At 32.0% G+C, this 18892-nt stretch overlaps 1 protein-coding gene across 1 annotated transcript in view; it reads right to left on the bottom strand.

Annotated features, from left to right (window-relative positions):
* The window catches only part of LOC126742860 (trichohyalin), a 60521-nt gene extending 46011 nt beyond the window's left edge, over positions 1 to 14510 (bottom strand). Inside the window, exons 1-4 of the mRNA XM_050449678.1 lie at positions 14236 to 14510; positions 8415 to 8721; positions 4704 to 4844; positions 4391 to 4652 (exon numbers count right to left, since the gene is read on the bottom strand). Coding sequence (XP_050305635.1) covers positions 4391 to 4652; positions 4704 to 4844; positions 8415 to 8710 — 699 coding nt within the window. The 5' untranslated portion in view covers positions 8711 to 8721; positions 14236 to 14510. The remainder of the gene's footprint in view (positions 1 to 4390; positions 4653 to 4703; positions 4845 to 8414; positions 8722 to 14235) is intronic.
* Positions 14511 to 18892: the final 4382 nt, after the last annotated feature.

Raw genomic sequence — 18892 nt, 5'->3', positions numbered from 1 at the left:
TTTATTTAGCCCGATTTCGTGTTTTCCAGATTGATATCGCTTTATTGTTTTAATGTGTTTCCGCATTCGGAGCGCTCAGAATCGATCCTGGAACATTCATATTGTAAATGTAACGTTATAACGAGGGATTTTTGTTTACTAAAGTTGTAATTTCCACTCATTTATTAATAGTCTTTGATTAACTAATTTTATATTGAATCGTAACTGTGCGGGCTAAAAATAAACGGAAACCTTGAATCCTGTTAAATGGAAAAAAGTTCATATATTTAGAGTTAGCTCTCAAGCGTAATATATGAAACTGGACTGATATTCTTATAAGAGTTTGCAAAATGACTGTTTTTGAACAAGTATTTCTAACTATGGAATAACGCTCAGGCTTTTAAATTAAAGTCTTTCCAGACTGTATAAAACCCGTAAGGTGTCCAGGAATATACAAGTGGATTCATTACTTTCCTCATTTCAGACATCATCCAAAAAGCATTTTCTATTCAGTCAAACTTTTCCTCCGTTTACATGCAACTTTCATTATATTGCCATCCTGTAAGGTTATTGGACAAATAGCTATATTAGGACAACCATTACACTTAAAATATGAATTTCTAACCCAAAAACCTCTAAGCACGAGACCTCGTTATCCAGAAACGTCAGTAAAAGCAGAGGCAAAAGTGGAATAACATCTGGTAATCGCAGAGTTGCGTTACGACCTGCGCTCGTAAATCCAGGTTTGATGACATGCTTCTTGTATTACTTGCAAAATCCATTTTTTTTACTCCGATTTGTATTTCACCAAATGTGGAAATTATGAAATATAGGCATACTAATGTGAAATGCACGTACTTCATAAATCTTCATAACATTAATTAATATAAAACGAAATTATTTAGCAGCTCGATCGGATCCCATGTAAAATTTACATAATGCCCTATACTAATGAAATTTCCTCTATAGAGTGTCGTATTTCATTAAAAAGCCATTTTCTACTAATTTGTTGTAAAATGAGGCAAAGAATGACGCTTATATGTACGAACGAACGAACGGTCGACGAACCGGTGTGTGTCTTGGTATCGATCCAGGGAGCCAGAAAGCGATCTCCTAGGGGGAACTTTAATGGCAAGTCCTGCCGTCGAAAAATGAACAGTTTGCATTTATTTCGTGTGATCCGACAGCTTTTCCAGATTCGATTTAGAGTTAAAAATTACTGAAAAAAGATACGGTTTGATGCCACCTGTAATTCTGTATCAAAAAAATCATTGAAAATTATTAAAGAGATGGATAGGACCTACGAAATTTGACACTTACTTAAAATTCTGCAGTTCCGCAAAAAGTAAAAATTATAATGAAAAACCTGAATTTGGCATCCAATCCCATACCAAAGAAACCCTGGTAGTACCTTATAAATAACCCTCGTATTAAACGAAACTAAGCCACGCCCCTTGTTCAACTAACACAGGTCACGTGACCGCAAAAGCATCGTTAGACAAGCAGTCACGTGATAATGCGGTCAAACTTAAGCTCCGCCTATTGGCTCACTTTGACGATCCAACATGGCCGCCGTGATTGTTATACCAGGGACGTTCAAGAATATTTCGGTTTTTTTAAATTACATTTTTCTCTTAAGTAATTCTTACATTTTTCAAAGCAAGTTAGTTAGTACATATCACGTTATATAATAATAAATAATTAATCACGTGATTAAAAGTATAAGCTTCTCCTGTAATTTGAAATAACTCGTAAAGTTCTCAAGCTACATAAATCGTTCGTATATGAAATAAATCTGTAAAAAAGGCATCAACTTCCACTCAAAAAAGCAAGCGAGTGTCTGGAATAATCTTCAATTTATCATGCTTGAAAGTTAATTTAATAATCTAATATTTCTGGTTTTTTGGCTTTGGACTATGCCTCACGAGTTCGTCTGTAACTCAAAAAGTTCTCAAGCTACAAAAATCGTTCTTATAATAAATAATTCTATAAAAGATGCATCAACAATCAATGAGAACTGCAACAGAGTACCTGAAAAAGTTTGCAAATTATCCTGCTTGAAACTTGGTATAATAACCAAACATTTCTACTCTTTTTGTCTTTGTACTATACCTCACAAATTTAACTCTAACTCAAAAAGTTCTTAAGTAACAAAAAACTTTTATATATGGAATGATTCTATAAAGAAGGCATCATCTTTCACTGAAAACTGCAAGAGAGTGCCTGAAATATTTTCTAAACTATCCTGCTTGAAAGTCGATGTAATAATCTAAGGTTACCATTTTTTTTCGCTTTGAAATATGTCTTACATATTCAAGTCTAACTCGAAAAGTTCTCAAGCTACAAAAATCGTTCATACATGAAAATATTCTATAAAAGATTTGTCAACCTTCACTGAAAACTGCAAAAGAGTGTCTGGAATAGTTTCTTAATTATCGTGCTTGAAAATCGATATAATAATCTAAGGTTACCATTTTTTTCGCTTTGGACTATGCCTTACACATTCAAGTCTAACTCGAAAGGTTCTCAAGCTACAAAAATCGTTTATACATGAAAATATTCTATAAAAGATTTGTCAACTTCTACTGGAAACTGCAAGAGAGTGCCTGGAATAGTTTCTTAATTAACGTGCTTGAAAGTCGATATAATAATCTAAGGTTACCATTTTTTTTGCTTTGGACTATGCCTTACACATTCAAGTCTAACTCAAAAAGTTCTCAAGCTACAAAAATCGTTTATACATGAAAATATTCTATAAAAGATTTGTCAACCTTCACTGAAAACTGCAAGAAAATGTCTGGAATAGTTTCTTAATTATCGTGCTTGAAAGTCGATGTAATAATCTGAGGTTACCATTTTTTTTGCTTTGGACTATGCCTTACATATTCAAGTCTAACTCAAAAAGTTCTTAAGCTACAAAAATCGTTCATACATGAAAATATTCTATAAAAGATTTGTCAACCTTTACTGAAAACTGCAAAAGAGTGCCTGAAATAGTTTCTTAATTATCGTGCTTGAAAGTCGATATAATAATCTAAGGTTACCATTTTTTTCGCTTTGGACTATGCCTTACACATTCAAGTCTAACTCAAAAAGTTCTCAAGCTACAAAAATCGTTTATACATGAAAATATTCTATAAAATATTTGTCAACTTCCACTGAAAACTGCAAGAAAGTGCCTGGAATAGTTTCTTAATTATCGTGCTTGAAAGTCGATGTAATAATCTAAGGTTACCATTTTTTTGCTTTGGACTATGCCTTACATATTCAAGTCTAACTCAAAAAGTTCTTAAGCTACAAAAATCGTTCATACATGAAAATATTCTATAAAAGATTTGTCAACCTTTACTGAAAACTGCAAAAGAGTGCCTGAAATAGTTTCTTAATTATCGTGCTTGAAAGTCGATATAATAATCTAAGGTTACCATTTTTTTCGCTTTGGACTATGCCTTACACATTCAAGTCTAACTCAAAAAGTTCTCAAGCTACAAAAATCGTTTATACATGAAAATATTCTATAAAATATTTGTCAACTTCCACTGAAAACTGCAAGAGAATGTCTGGAATAGTTTCTTAATTATCGTGCTTGAAACTCGATATAATACTCTAAGGTTACCATTTTTTTATATAAAAAATTCTCCTAAAACTTGATCCAAAATGGTCGCTTAGTGATATATCTAGAGTGGAGAAAAATTATCAACTTCTTTAGTAAAAAGTGCCTTTCGATTAACCCCTGTAATAAATAAAACAAAGCCACGCCCTCTAATCAATTAATGCATATCACGTGACTAAAAGAACAACAAAAGACCAGCGGTCACGTGATGGCTCTGTCAAATTTAAGCACCGCCTAATGGCTCACTTTGACGATCCAATATGGCCACCCTAATTGTTTTACCGGGGATGTTCAAGAATATATCGGTTTCTTGAAATTATCTTTTTCTTAAGTAATTCTTATATAGTTATTCGGAATCTCCAATAATCCGAAATAAAAAAAAAACAATAATGATGTCTCTTGTAATCGGAAATATTGGATAAATACGAAAATATAATTTGAACATCAAAATGACGCCGCTGAATCAGTTTTGAAGGCAAGCTGCTGTCAAAGAAAATATTAGCGGGGTTTCATGAAAAATCAGGACCAGAAATGAAAACGTACAAATAGAGAGTAACAATCTTGGCCTCCGTAAATAGCGATGGACATAAACTCACAAAACGGTTTTACCAATAACCAGTTCTCGACGCGTGTTTCGCTTACGATGTTAGCATCTTCGGGAGGAGATTAAAACTGGTTTAAACATCTTAGCAACAATTAGAACATAAGTGAGGTAAAAGGGATGTTTATAACCCTGGAATTATCCACATTTTTTAAACAGTTACTATAACGCTCCAACTAAGTATATTTGTTTCTTACCTGATTTTCACTACTCAACAGCTTTAGCTGGTCATTAATCAGACTGTATTTCGCAGACTCCTCTTTCCGTAACGCCCGTTCCTTCTTCAACTCCGGACTCCAGAAGGTTTTAATCGAGTGCATCGACGATCCGAGTTTTTGATTGGTCAGGTCCAGTTCCTTTTTCAAACTGGCCAGGTCTCTTTGGAGATCGGAATTTTGATGCTGGAGTTCGCCGATGAACGGCTGATGGGAGGTCGGAGATTGCCGGGCGGATCTTGAACTAAAAGAACATCGTCAGTATCTTTAAATTCGATTTACATTAAATACTTACAGATAAGGATCGTCTTCGAAATATAGTCCTCTTTCTAAAGATCGATCCCTGCGATCCCTTATTGGTAAAAATTCCCGATCGTGATCCACTGTGGGGCCCCTGTCCAGGGATTGATACCGTACCGACATTGGGTTCGTAGGTCTGCAAATTAATAATTTACTTGGCATTTTTCATAAATGTTAAATTGATTTCAGGCATCACTTCTCCCGGCTTCGTAATTACTACTGCGATGGAATTTTCAATTGACTTTAAGTGACGTTTCCGTTAATAAAAATTGATCTGCTAGACGGCAGAACGAAAACGATAAAACCAGACTTAATGGATTCGGTCATGAACATGAAACGATGAGACGACGACTTGTTTATAACTCGCAATACCAGTAATTGTTTATTAATAAGATCGGTTAAATAAATGGTTGTTTATATGCTTTTTGATTGCGTTATTTAGGTGGGTTTGGTTTTTTTTTTATATCGCTTTGTAGGTTTATTTAATGACCCTTTAAGCAAACTTTTTGCTCAGAAATCGCCTATTTAACCCATTTTTTTTACTTCAATCTTCAATATATATATCACAAATTTCAATTTCAAAAACCCTAATTTTTAACAAAAAAAAAACTGCACCAAGAACTTAATTCAGCAGCTATAAAACAATAAAGCTCTATATAAAAGCTCATTTAAATTACGCCTCCCATAGACCGATGAACGCGATGAAACTCTTTTCTTCCCAGAAATTGCACTTCTAAATATAGAAAAGCCATTGAAGTGCGTTTTTGTAATGAGTTTCCAGCAAGGGAACGAGTGATTTCCAGACGTTCAGGTATAAATTGATATTGGATATCTTAATTAATCCTTAATTTCATCAAAGGTTTTTTCAAAAACCGAGTAGAAAAATCATTTTATTTATGCTCCAAGTATCAAAGTTTCAGCAATAAAGCCAGAAAAAGTTCGACCTTTAAAAGCGCCCTTCGGTGGCCGTAAAGGCGCTCGGCAGTTTGAGTAACGACAATTTTTGTCCCTTTGCGGGATTATTTTTCATCATGTCCATATACTTTATTGCCGGATCTTTATATCATAAGAAAGGGCTCCTGTTAAAGCTTCATGAGCTTTAAGGTTGGACAGAGTACAAGTCAATTTAAATGAATGCTCTCCCTTTATTATTATAGTCCAAGCATATCCTATTTTCTTTGATTTTAAGCCGCAATAGTCAAGGCGCATATGATCTTTTAAGCGAATGTAAATCCTAACATTTCTTATTATGGTTTTATAAAAAGGACTCATTTATGCGTCAGATTTGCTTTAAACATAAAGAAATTCAGAGCATCAGTTCAGGAGAGAAGAGTTCAGGATCTTCTCCGTATATTAAGGATGATAGAGACATGTGGTACAAATAATGCAGCCCTATGGTATGGCTGTGTTTGCCTGTGATCAGTGGGAAAAAGTGTCTTGTTTCCAAGGATTTATGCCAAAACCACGATTGTTAAACCCACTGAATAGATTCTGGAAAGGGGTAAGTCAATTTTTTGGTATTCAATCTGCAACTGGTTTGCATCCTCTAAATCCTGATTTTAAAGCGCATTCCTGGTGAACTAGAAGATACAGGCATTGAATGTGTCTTAGACCACAACTTGGTTAATTTGTTGAAAAAGCACCAAAAATCGAACCTGGAAGTGGTGCGTCTCGCATTGTTATAGAGCCTAATGTTTCTGAAAATCCTCTAAACATTACTGAGGAATCTCGAACTGAAGAACCAGAACCCTCTTCATCAAGCGTTTTGTCACACACACAGCGACTGTCTACCAGTCGGAGAAGCAAGAGGACAAGAAATACCAACTTCCAATTGTAGAATCTGCAAGATGACTAAGGAGTCACATGCACAGAATAAGCTTTAGACTTTAGGCTTTTTAGAACCTTTAATGAAAATTTAATAAATACAGTGCGTATACGACGATAGGAACAAATTCATTTAAAATTGATGTGATTTTTTTATTTTTCGGACACGTCGATTGCAAGCATTATCATATGCGTTTTTTGCAATAGAAGGTTTTTTATACAAGGTAGGTCAAGTAGAAACTATGGCGTCAACATTATTTTTTTTTTTAATAAAACAGCCTGTCTAACAGGACATTTTTACAATTCTACTATAAATTCTGAATATTTTTTGTTTAGGATACCATATGCCTAAAATAAGCGGTTTGTCAAATTTGACATATTAGGCCAATAAAACATACGACAATTAAAACTAAAAGAATTATACAATATTTATTGCTATACTGACGTTCAATTTGTTGTTCATTTTCTTGAATGCATTTTTGAAGTCCGTAAAACACTTCCAATTGCATATTTTTAATCACTTGCGTATCGATTAGTTTAATTCCATGTCGAATTGCTTACTTTAAATCATCAACATTATTTGGTATATTTACATAAGCTTTGGACTTCAAATAGTCATAAGAAAAAAATCTAATGGGGTTATATCCGATGACCTTGGTGACCACTCAATCGGTTCTCTTTGTCCAATCCATCTGTTGCATCAAGAACTGTTCGAGAGGTCGACTTACTTATTTTTACACATACAGTTTTTACCATATTTTTGACAGTTTTTACCATATTTTTTAGATACAATACGATTTAGACAGATTACGATAATTTTTTATCGTAAATTTTGTATTTTTTCATCTCTATTGCACACACGTGCATTTTTACTAGTTTTCCAAAAACTTAACATTTGCAAAATAAACATTTGCTTAAAAAAACGACATTAATTATTTTAAATCCAGACCTGTACAGCTAAACAGCTTCAAATACGCGCCGAATATTAGTCCGGTAAGGATTTTCTTAAGACAATTATTATATTCATTGCATAACTACGAAAGTCCTTTTTTTAAAAAGCGCCTAGACTATTCCGCTTAGATCAAAGAGAATATGATGTTAACTACATAAAACAAGTTTCTAGTTAAAAAAATCGATATCATTGAACTTCAAATAGTCCTATAAGAAAAAAGTCTAATGGGTTTATATCTGGTAACCTTGGTGGCCACTCAATCGGTCCTCTTTGTCCAATCCATCTGTTGCATCAAGAACTGTTCGAGAGGTCGACTTACTTACTAAGAAATCACATACAAATTAATGTTGGCGTCATAGTTTCTACTTGAGGCACCCTGTATAGAATTTTTTTTTTATTTCAAAAATCGGCCAGGTGACAATACTAATCGGTGTGTCCAAAAAATAAATAAAGAAGAAAATTCCTGAATATTTAATTAATTGGTTTCTTTCATCGTAAATGCACTGTATAATAGATGTAAATAGAAATCCACACTTAGGCTTCGGACTAAATAATAAGAGATATTTGGCACGGCCATGTTAATCACACACTGAAATTTCTTTTACATTTTTCTTAGCGAACTGAAGTTCTGAGAGTTTCTTAACCGCAAATAAAGATTTACTTAACACAATCGACATCAAAGATCTTAAATCCAGACCTGTACAGCTAAACAGCTTTAAATACGCGCCGAATATTAGTCCGGTAAGGACTTTCTTAAGACAACTATTATATTTATTGCATAACTACGAAAGTCCTTTTTTTTTAAAAAGCGCCCGGACTATTCCGCTTAGATCAAAGAAAATATGATGTCAACTACATAAAACAAGTTTCTAGTTAAAAAACTAGATGTATGTCTTTGATCAGTGATAGAACTTTTGAACATTGTCCTACCTAGTAGCGCTTCTAGATCTATGATGTCCGGCCCCTACGGCCATGGGCCGTCCCCTATCCTCCAACATGGGATCTTCCAACTCGTCGTCCCGATAGTACGAGGACGAGTGGTAACTCGTACCGCCGTAACCGACGTGCTCGGGCGAGTTGTTACCCGAGCGAGTCTGACGTAACGGTTTCTGGTTCCGGCCCAGCGGACTGCCACCGGGGTACGCCCTGCTGGGCGACCGGTCCACGGTGGGCAGCCTCACGCCCCTAGGGGACCGGGAGCCCCCCACGTACGCGTCACGGGACATCTCATGACATTCTGGAATTAAAAAGAAAGGGTATATGTATATATAGGCAAAGATTAAAACTTATTAGTAGTTAGGAAACTCCCATAAGAGCCACTGAATTAGAACACTGAACGTCGATTGACGGTTGCGCCCTCTGGATGTCGAGGAGTAGTACTAACCGAAAGTGGAAATGGACTTGTGACGTCATAAAAGCGGGTAATTTAAAATTTGAATTCCGCTCTACTATACCGTGCGCTTAAAATTAGTGGGAAATGTGGGTTTTGGAAATTATATTAGGGAAATTGAAAAAGTGTTAATTTGGGTCTTTTTTTATCCCCATATTAAATATAGTACTCGATTTGTCACTTTTCCTATTTGCGTATTATAATTTCTGAAAGACCCACACATTTCCTATTAGATACAAAGGTCTGGGTTCCAGCAATTAAACAAGAAATATTCTTAAAATGTATTACTTCATTATAAGAGAAGATTACAGCAAAAAGTTCAAAAGTTAAAAATAAAACATTAACAGTTGCACACCGTAAAATATAGATTAGTAATATTTTTAGTAATATAATATTAATAATTATTATTAAATATAGAGAAAATTTATATATAAAAAATATGATAGTTGTAAAGTAGAATTTATTCAGGTTATTACAAAATATTATAGTTAATGTATAAAGGTCAATAAAAATTTAGTTAAATCACCAAAATAACCGCATACTTAATTCACCAGTAATGTTCATTACTAAATATTTTAAAATAAATAACTATCAATAAATTAGTTATGAAAGAGGCAACAAGTAAAAATTATCAACAGTAGTGGATGTATCAGCTTGTCGTCTGTCTTGTCAAGAGTTTGAGAGAGAGTTGTTTACTGATCATAACCTAGCTGAAGTTTCCTTAAATAAAATAATTAACTTTATGTCCTTACACAAAGTGTGTGTTTTATTTAAGTAAAAATTTAAAAGTAATAAACTCTAAAACTAAAATATGAACAATAAAGAGTTTATAGAAAAAAAAATCACAAATGTATACAATCAAAATTAACAGTTATACATGCTTGTTAAAACATTAAATAAAATATAAAAATTCTTGTAAATTCCATTATGTGGAAACTTACAACTATTCATTAATATGTTCCTTAGTAAATATTATAAATAATAAATTAATTACAGGCATTTTTCTATTTGCCTTTGAAACTCTCAGACTTTAAGATTTGCATAGAATTTAATTTAAAAGGTTATAGACAAGTTTATAGTTCGTGAAGTAAATAAAAGTTATGGGGTTTTAGTTTACATCAGAATTTACCTCAGAAATCATAAATATTGGCTAACTTTATGATTTAAAATTATTAACAAATGTATAGGAGTAACAGCAGTTTATAAATGTCATTTTGTGGATAACATTCTAAATCAACTTTCAAATTACCTAAAATATAATGCCAAGTTACAAACGGGAGCTTTTAACATTAATATACAAAAACATTTTGCAGAACGTAACGAATATCTAAATGTAATTTGCGAACAGGGGTTTAAATCTACCATTAATAAATTTACAAGGGTTGAAATAAATTCACAATCTTGTCTGGATCGTATATTCATAAAAAGTCAGTATTTCGAAAACAATATAATTTTTCCGTATATAATGCATTCTTTCAAGATTTTAGACCATTATCTTATTCTATTATCCATGGAGATTAACAAACCAAATCGACTAAGCGGAATTCAAAAAGAATGTATGTTATACGAAAAATTGAAAAATATATTAGAAGATATATCTTTTGAACCTATACAGTGCTTTCATTTTAAAACGAATCAACCTTAAAAATGTTTAATGTATCAAGATAGAAACGTGAGCCATAAATACGTATTAGAATTAATACGAAAATTTGAACAGACGGGATCGATTTGCAATAAGAAAAAATATGAAAATAGAGTTGTCGATGAAGCATGCCAAGGTGAAGTACTAGGACAATTTGCTATGGATCCAACTTTGTCTATAACAAAGGCCGCAAAACTAACAAATATTTCCACTGGTTCCGTACATAAAGTTTAAAAAAAAATAAGTTCTCTCCTTATAAAATTCATATTCTTCATGACCTCGGAGAAGATGATTTTGATAGGAGAATTAAATTTTGTCAAGTGATGTGCCAGCGAATTGGCGTCGATCCCCATTTATTGAAGAACATTTGCTTCAGTGACGAATCGACCTTTTTTTTAAATGGCTTAGTGAACAGACTGTTGATACTGGGATAATGAAAATCCGCATGTTTTTCGGGAAGGCCATACCCAATATCCCCAAAAAATTAATGTTTGGGCAGGAATTTATGGGAATGAAATAATTGGGCCGTTTTTTTTGGAAGAAAATTTGACTGGCGAAATCTATTTAAACCTTTTAGAAAATGCAATATACCCTTCCATCCTCCAATCTATGGAAAATCAAGTAGATCAACATGGTGCTATATTATTGAATGAAAATAATATACATTTTCAGTAGGATGGAGCTCCCGCGCACTACACTTTGGTAGTTCGAGAGTGGCTTGATGAAAATTTTCGAGAAAAGTGGATTGGCAGACGTGGTGCAATCCAATGGCCTGGGCGGTCTCCGGACCTAACCCCACTCGACTTTTTTCTTTGGGGCTACTTAAAAAGCAAAGTTTACAAAACCCCACCTGAGAGTATTGAGAATTTAAAAAATAGAATATTTCAAGAATGCAGAGAAATTAGCGGGCAGACCCTTGCCAATGTTCGTAAGGAGTTTGAAAATAGGCTTTTTTATTATCTTGCTAATAACGGCGCGCATTTTGAACATTTAATAAAATAAATTTGTTAAACTAATTAAATTTGTTTTTCTACCCTACCGATTGACACTTTAATTGCTTCTTAATCAATCAATTTTATTTTTTTTACAACCATTGATAGCATAATAAATGCCCTTTAAAATATTGTATCACATGAAGGGGTAGCCATTTGACATACCAAAGTTTGGCGTAAATAAAATATTCATTATTTCTAGACATTTTCGCTAACTATTTGCTTACACATTTACCGATTTAATTTTTTTTTGTACCGTTGAATAGAGAATTTTACGCTCCTTACTATGATGTATCACACGATGGGGGTTCCCATTTGACATATTAAAGTGACGTTAGCTGGAGATGAGGAAGTGATTAACAGAACTTCAGTAAATGCATAATTACGTCCCCCTGTATATCTAATTTGACGTGTTTTTTTTTTTTAAGAAAGTTATTAAGGGTGGATCGTTTTGAAATGAAAGCACTGTATACAATTTTATTGACGCACAAGGAGCTACTAATAACAAAATATACAAATAACAAAAATAAACAGTTTTTAATGGCGGTTTTTTATATCATCCAGGGCCTTTTTTTACAGGTAATTGGTGTTATTTTCTATCCGTTCCAGGTATATCAGATAATTTTTATTTTCCAGGCTTTTGAACTATTTTTGTTTGTTTTCTGATCATTTGGAATAATTTCAGTAGATACGTTTGAAGGGCACTATTATGGTTAGAAGCAGATTTTTCCAGGCATCATTTTTAAGTCCGTAAGTTTCCAGTTTGATAAATAATCTTTTAATAGTAAATTATACTCCAGGTCTCAAGTATATTGATTTTAAGGTCAGAGGATTACACGTTTTTCATATTCAGATCTAATAAAAATAAAAACAGAAAAACAACACTACGTGTTTAAGTCCAGGGTAAACATTAAAAGTCAATAAAATAGGACGGAGACTAGTTATCTTTAGTGAAGAATGCCCTCCAAAAAATTAGGAAATTAGGTAAGAACTATTTTATTTTAGCATATTTTTAATATATTTTTAATATTCTGTTTTTCTTTCAATCAATCAATCGCTTTATTGTCAAAAAATTTTACAATTTGTAGACAAAGCTGATAACGAAAGTAAACATAAAAACAAACAAAAATAAAATAAAGCTAGTAAAACAAATATACAAACTTATACAAATCAATAATTGTATGTGGTCAAAAGTATGAATAAATAAATAAAACACAATTAAAAATTAAAAATTAAAAAATATACAATTGCATGTATACAATGTCAAAAAAAGAAAAAAAAAGGGAAACCTAAGAAAGCAAAGCTTTTTATTAGTGAATACATAAGAAGATCTGATGATACTTGAAAAATATGAGAAAAAGTTCATATAAACATGCGTCCGGAAATGCACAGTTTTCAAGATACAGGGTGATACATTTTTTTAAAATTTTAATTGTTTATTAATATTAATTATTTTTCTAGGAGAACTGACCCTTGTCAATGTTAAACCTCCATGCACCAAAAATTAATAAACCAATTAAGTCCAGTGGCATGCAATAAAACGGTATTTATTTTTTTTGTCGAAAACGAAGTGAGATACGAAAAAAATTTTTTTTTAATATTAATAAAAAAATAATATTTAAAAAAAATATCACCCTGTATCTTGAAAACTGTGCATTTCCGGACACCCATTGAAATATCTCCGTCTATTTTTCGAACACCCTGTATACATATATAATAATGAAGCTAAATAAGTGGTATTATCGTTCTTTAATTGAAGATAACATTATCATTTCTTACTCTTCTTAAGCAAAACAGCAAAACTGAAATTTTACTCAAGATAAGGGAATGGACAGTCAAATATCTTTTATATATGTTTTCCCGAGAGAATGCATAAATGTATGCGTATTAAATGAAGTAAAACTGAATTAAATTAAATAGAATAAGAAATCCACCAGTGTAATTTATTACGTAATATATATTATTTCTAGTGACACTTGGAGTTTAACTTACTACTATTTAAGTTAGTCTCTTTGAAGAAAAAATGCCCTATTTCTTCGAGTTTAAATAATAAATTTATATTGATTTTGAACTAAATTCTGGACACCAATCAAATATTCAAATAGTGTTCCAGATTACTGGAAAACGTCCAAATGCTGTATCCAATATAAATAAAAATAGGGCAATCTGAAACATTGTCACGACTCATAAAAAATGAGTGAGTATTAAGTTATTTCGTCCCCTATAAAATTCATTAATATTTCAGCTTCGCAACCACCAAACAAAACACTCTGAAACAGCCACTGATTTTTGACTGGAAAAGTTGGATTCTATAATAAAAATTATTTAAAATCCCTGGAAATGTATTGGTTATCCGAAAAACTCCTGCATCATTGTTACGTGACCCATTTATTTGGGCTCCAATACATGATTTGGCCCGATTTTGCATTGCTTTTATTTCAAAAGAGAAACGACTTATTCTTATAATGAAAATCTTTGAGAGATCAAGGGGAAGATATCCCATTTTACTCTCATCACAATATGGGTCTGGTGTAACTTTCCAGTTAACATTTACAGTGAACTAAACGAGTTATTGCTTGATAATAAATTTAACGCTCTTGACCTAATTTCCGAATGACAATCAAATTTTTTTAATAGCGTTCCAGATAACATGCTTAATCCAAAATAAATAAACTCATTAGCATTACTCAAATTAAAAAAAAAATGGATGACCTTCCTACAGCCTACCTGTTTCTGATTCCCGATCGTTTTCACGTCAACCGAACCCGTGGCAAATCCATGATCGATCCAGAACCGAGACCACCAAGTCCTCTTCGACCGAGCTGTACACTATAAACCCTCGTTAGTTATCCCGAATTTCAAGTTTTTCCCCAGTCTAGAGCCCGAACTATATCATGATAATCCCGAAACGGGCGACGGACGGGCTCCCTGGATAGACGCGACGTTGTGCGTACGCGCCGACTGTATCGTACGGGATCATCGGGATTCGGGAACGATGCCCGCTCTCGGTTGATCAATGAGTCGGGTGTAGTGTAAAGAGACGCGCGCAACTCCCGTTCCACGACAAGCGTGTGCGGGTGGCACAGGGGCGTACGACTGGGAATAATATTTATTTAAAAGATATACAGTGTGTTAGAAGGTCGACCTCCAATACTTTAACTATCACACGTGTTTTACGTCCATATGGGGGTCGCACTCTTCACCCCTCAGAACGGAAGCCATATTAAAATTTTATTTCTCGAATTTTTACGATGTCACTGAAGCCCATTTTTCTATCCATTTCATTCTATCCTCCACAAAGTGGTCTTATTTTTAAAGTGATTCAAAATTAAACTTTATTTATTTTGATGAAAAATGTGGTAAAATTGTGTATATTTTTTCAGTTATTTTGCTTTAGCTCGGCTTTTTGCTTAGGCTCTTAACTATTTTTTTTTCTTCTCATTTGTACGCAATAAGCTATGCTAACAAATAAACATCAAATTCTTACATTCACTTACACTACGAGTTTACGTAAATGACCTGGCAAAAGCAGGTAAAAATTGAAAAAAATAAAATCTCTATACCTATGCAGGTAAGATTTCATTAGATCGTAAGGGTGAGAGGTTTTTTTACCATAGACATTATGTGAAATAGGAAGACAACATTTAATTCAAGAAAGACATTTATTAAAAAATTAAATTTACAAAATTTGCTCAAAGTGTCCACCATTGTTCCGATAATAAACTATTGCCCTCAATCCATCCTGCTGAGTAGCTCTCATAATTATTTCTCGATCGTTCTTAATAATCCTTTGAGGGAGGTCTTCCCTGGTTTCTGGGACTTCCTGGTCAACTTTCTGTTTCATATTTCGACAAAAAAAAAATCCAAAGGAGTTAAATCGGGAGAACAACCTGGCCAAGCGATTGTACCACTACGTCCAATCCGTGGCACATAATCAGTATCAAGGTGTGCCTTTAATAGTCGGGAGAAATGAGGTGGTGCTCCATAAATTTTTAGATAAAAAGATCGATGCTATCTGATACAAACAAATATTCTAAAAAAACTCTAAAAATCTTTCGCTGCTTTGGCGTACAAACTAGAAGATTTTTTTTTTAAGGACCTGGTTTTTAAATTAAAGCTTAATAACTGGGAAAATGCATACTGTATATACTCATATTTATTTTCATATTATTTGTGTATTGGCAACCGAAAATTGTGAAAAAGAAGTAGCGTTTTTTGGGTAAATTACTTATTTTCTGAAAAAAAAACTATTGGTTTTTAGCGAACATTTGGAATTATGTTTAATGTATCCGAAATCGTAGTTCTCTTATGTTAAAGGGCCGGTTACGTAGAGAAGGCAGTATAATTAAAATATAATAAAATTTATATTTTGAACAAACCGGTAGACTAGAGAATCGGTACGGGGGCTAAATTTGGACGCTTTTGTAGGTTATCTCTTTTGGTAAAAAGTTTTCGCATTACTGTGCTACTTTTTCATTAAACAAAATATGCCGGTATAAAAAATATAATAACTGTCATAGATTTTAATTTACAGAGTGGTTTTGAAAATTTTAGTTTTAGTAAAAAAACGGTCCTAATTGAATTTTTTCCTTAGAAGACGATTATGTTATCTGTTTTATTGTAGTGATTTAGGATATTGAGATAAAAAATAAACTTTTGATTTTTTTAATGGAACACGCTGTATATTTTTAAAAACAAAAATCCACTTTATTTTTTTTTGTAAAAATATAACACTATGCACTTATTTTTAAAAGTGGCCAAATAAGAGCCAATTTTTATAAAATAATTATTTATCTATTATTTTTAATTTTAATAATGTTCATGCATCTCTATGGACACAATGCCCTATTGTTTTTTAGGAAGGCCATGATTGAGTGACAAATTCTTATACAACTATGAATTTAAAAAAAATTATATTAATTATTTTTTAAATTATTTATTATTTATTTTTTCATAAAAATTATTCAAAATTATTTTCATTTTCTCTTACACAAATTTCACATAATCTCTTAATGTGTCTTATCGCATTTAAAAGTACAAATTCTCTATAACTGTGTTATTATTGATTACCGTAATTGTTCAGAATTTGTATTCTGCACCATTTAAATTTTATATTTCAGGTAGCTCCTCAAAAAAAGTCCAAAGATCTTGGCCATCTTATGGGACCATTAGTTCGTATCCATTTTTGCCGATATTAGCATTATGTCCTGGTGCACCAGCTTTTATTTTTTTGATATTTGTTTATCATGGATTGTCTTGATATAGACGATTTCTACGAATGAAAATGTTGAGATGTATTTATTTGATGAATGTATTTATTAGTTTTTATTATTCAACTGATATTGAATGTAATTTATATTTTTACTTTAAATGTTATATCTATACTATATTTTAATGTATTTTTTTCATTAAATTTAACCATCGATATTAACGTATTGTTTAGTCGATATCTCTTTTTTTAATTTATTTTGTTGTTGTTTCTTTTTCCGCCAAAAATCCCCTTCTCCTTTTATTCTATTGCAAAGCCCTGAGGATAAATTAATTGTCTTCTTTAGTCTTTGACCAATAAACATACAACCATGTCATTTACTTGAAATAACTCTGGTCACTAACTAGTACATCAATTAAGTCCATAGTGTTATATATTTTTAAAAAGAAAAAAATAACACGGATTTTTCTTATTGAAAAACCCCTATTAAAACTCTTATTTCTATCATTTTTTAAGATATTGCTTTGCGGTTTTCGCGAACCTGTATCACTTTTTTTTAACTTTTAAAGCCACAAACAGAAATATTCCTACTACTTCTGTTCTTGAAAGGGCAAAAGTGACAATATTTACTTTTGGATATGCTATTATTTATCAGGCCCTGTATAAGATAAAAAAAATTAAAATTTCTTATAATAGATATTTTTATATAAAAGTCAGTGACGTTTTTAGAAAAAAATTTTAAAAGCAATTTTTTTTTTAAGGTTGGGGTATTAAATTTCGTTAATTGAAATCAGGAAAGTCAAATAGAACGACAACACGTATTCAATGTAAGAAATGAATTAATATCAGCTTATTGCTTTCGGCCGTACATATCATCAGGGATATGACTACGAAAAAACATCAACACCTTAAAATTTTAAAGATGAAAAGTAGCAAAGAAAATACAAAGGTTACTTTTTAAAAAAAATAAAGCGGTGCATAACTCTCTTTCGAAAATTGTTCCATATGTGCAGTTAAAATCAACCGAACAAGTAGCCATCCTATCTCTTAATTCACGTAATTTTGAAATTGGTTTCTTCACTAAAATTAAAAAAACGCTTCAGTCTATTTTAATGTTATTGTCAAATGCATGTTGTATAATTTTCGATTTTTAAAAATCATTGTGTTTTATGTAAGATTTATTTTCAATAATTTTTTTGGTAATAATCTACCGGTTTCACCTATGTAAAATGTACCACAAGTGCAATTTACCACAAGTGAATTTTATATATTACATTTTTATTTAGTTCATTTTCATTGAAGGTTTAAAAATAGTGATTGTGTTAATCTTGTAAACCTTTTTTTATTAAAATATCCATAAAGGAAAGCTGAATATCAGCCTTTTTTTTCGAAAGTAAATTTTATAGTAGACTCTCTGGTGTTAATGTAATTTAAAAAATTATTAAGGTCTATTTCGTTATGTTGATATATAAAAAAAATATCATCAATAAAAATTCATTAATACAATATTGACAAAATTCATTATTATATAAGATTTAAGTAGTTTTTATACAATAGGTTAAAAGCTCTAAAATTGTACTAATATTGGCCTTCTGCCAAATTATTACCACTCTCTAATTTTTTTAACAAAGGCTTACAACGTGAAAACTTACCAAAAGGCCACGTGTGATAAAAGAAATTGTAGAAAGTTTTTCTTGAAAGTGATTGAGAATTTTTAATGTATGAATCAGAATTATTAGTGTATGGGGAGAAATTAGTTAAAAGATATTTTGCAAGAGGGTGAATAGGTGAATTTATTCTACCTATAGGTCTTAGGGAACATTTATTGTTCCCCAGCTAATTGCTTTCAAATTTTTTCTGTAGGATCTTTAGGTAATTTACAATAATTACCATCATAATTTATTTTTGTAAAAGAATCATAACTTCATCTGTTGGAAGAATTTAATAACGTTATCTATAGGAATCTTTTTCCAGAAGTGTGATGCGATGTTTTTTAGGTAAAACGTACACTTTTAGATATAACACATGACATTCGCCAGAGCAGTTTTTATTGCTTCCATAACATCGACAAATTTTAACTCTTTGGCCGATACTTCTTAAGTATCTAGCAGTTATCTTCTCTTTTAATTGAAAGTACCTAGAATAAACAAAATCCTTCTAAGACAATGACTTAGA

Source organism: Anthonomus grandis, chromosome 12 (assembly GCF_022605725.1).
Source record: "Anthonomus grandis grandis chromosome 12, icAntGran1.3, whole genome shotgun sequence".
Taxonomy (NCBI): domain Eukaryota; kingdom Metazoa; phylum Arthropoda; class Insecta; order Coleoptera; family Curculionidae; genus Anthonomus; species Anthonomus grandis.
Note: the sequence above shows the minus strand (reverse complement) of the source record. Positions and strands in the feature narration are given on the sequence as shown.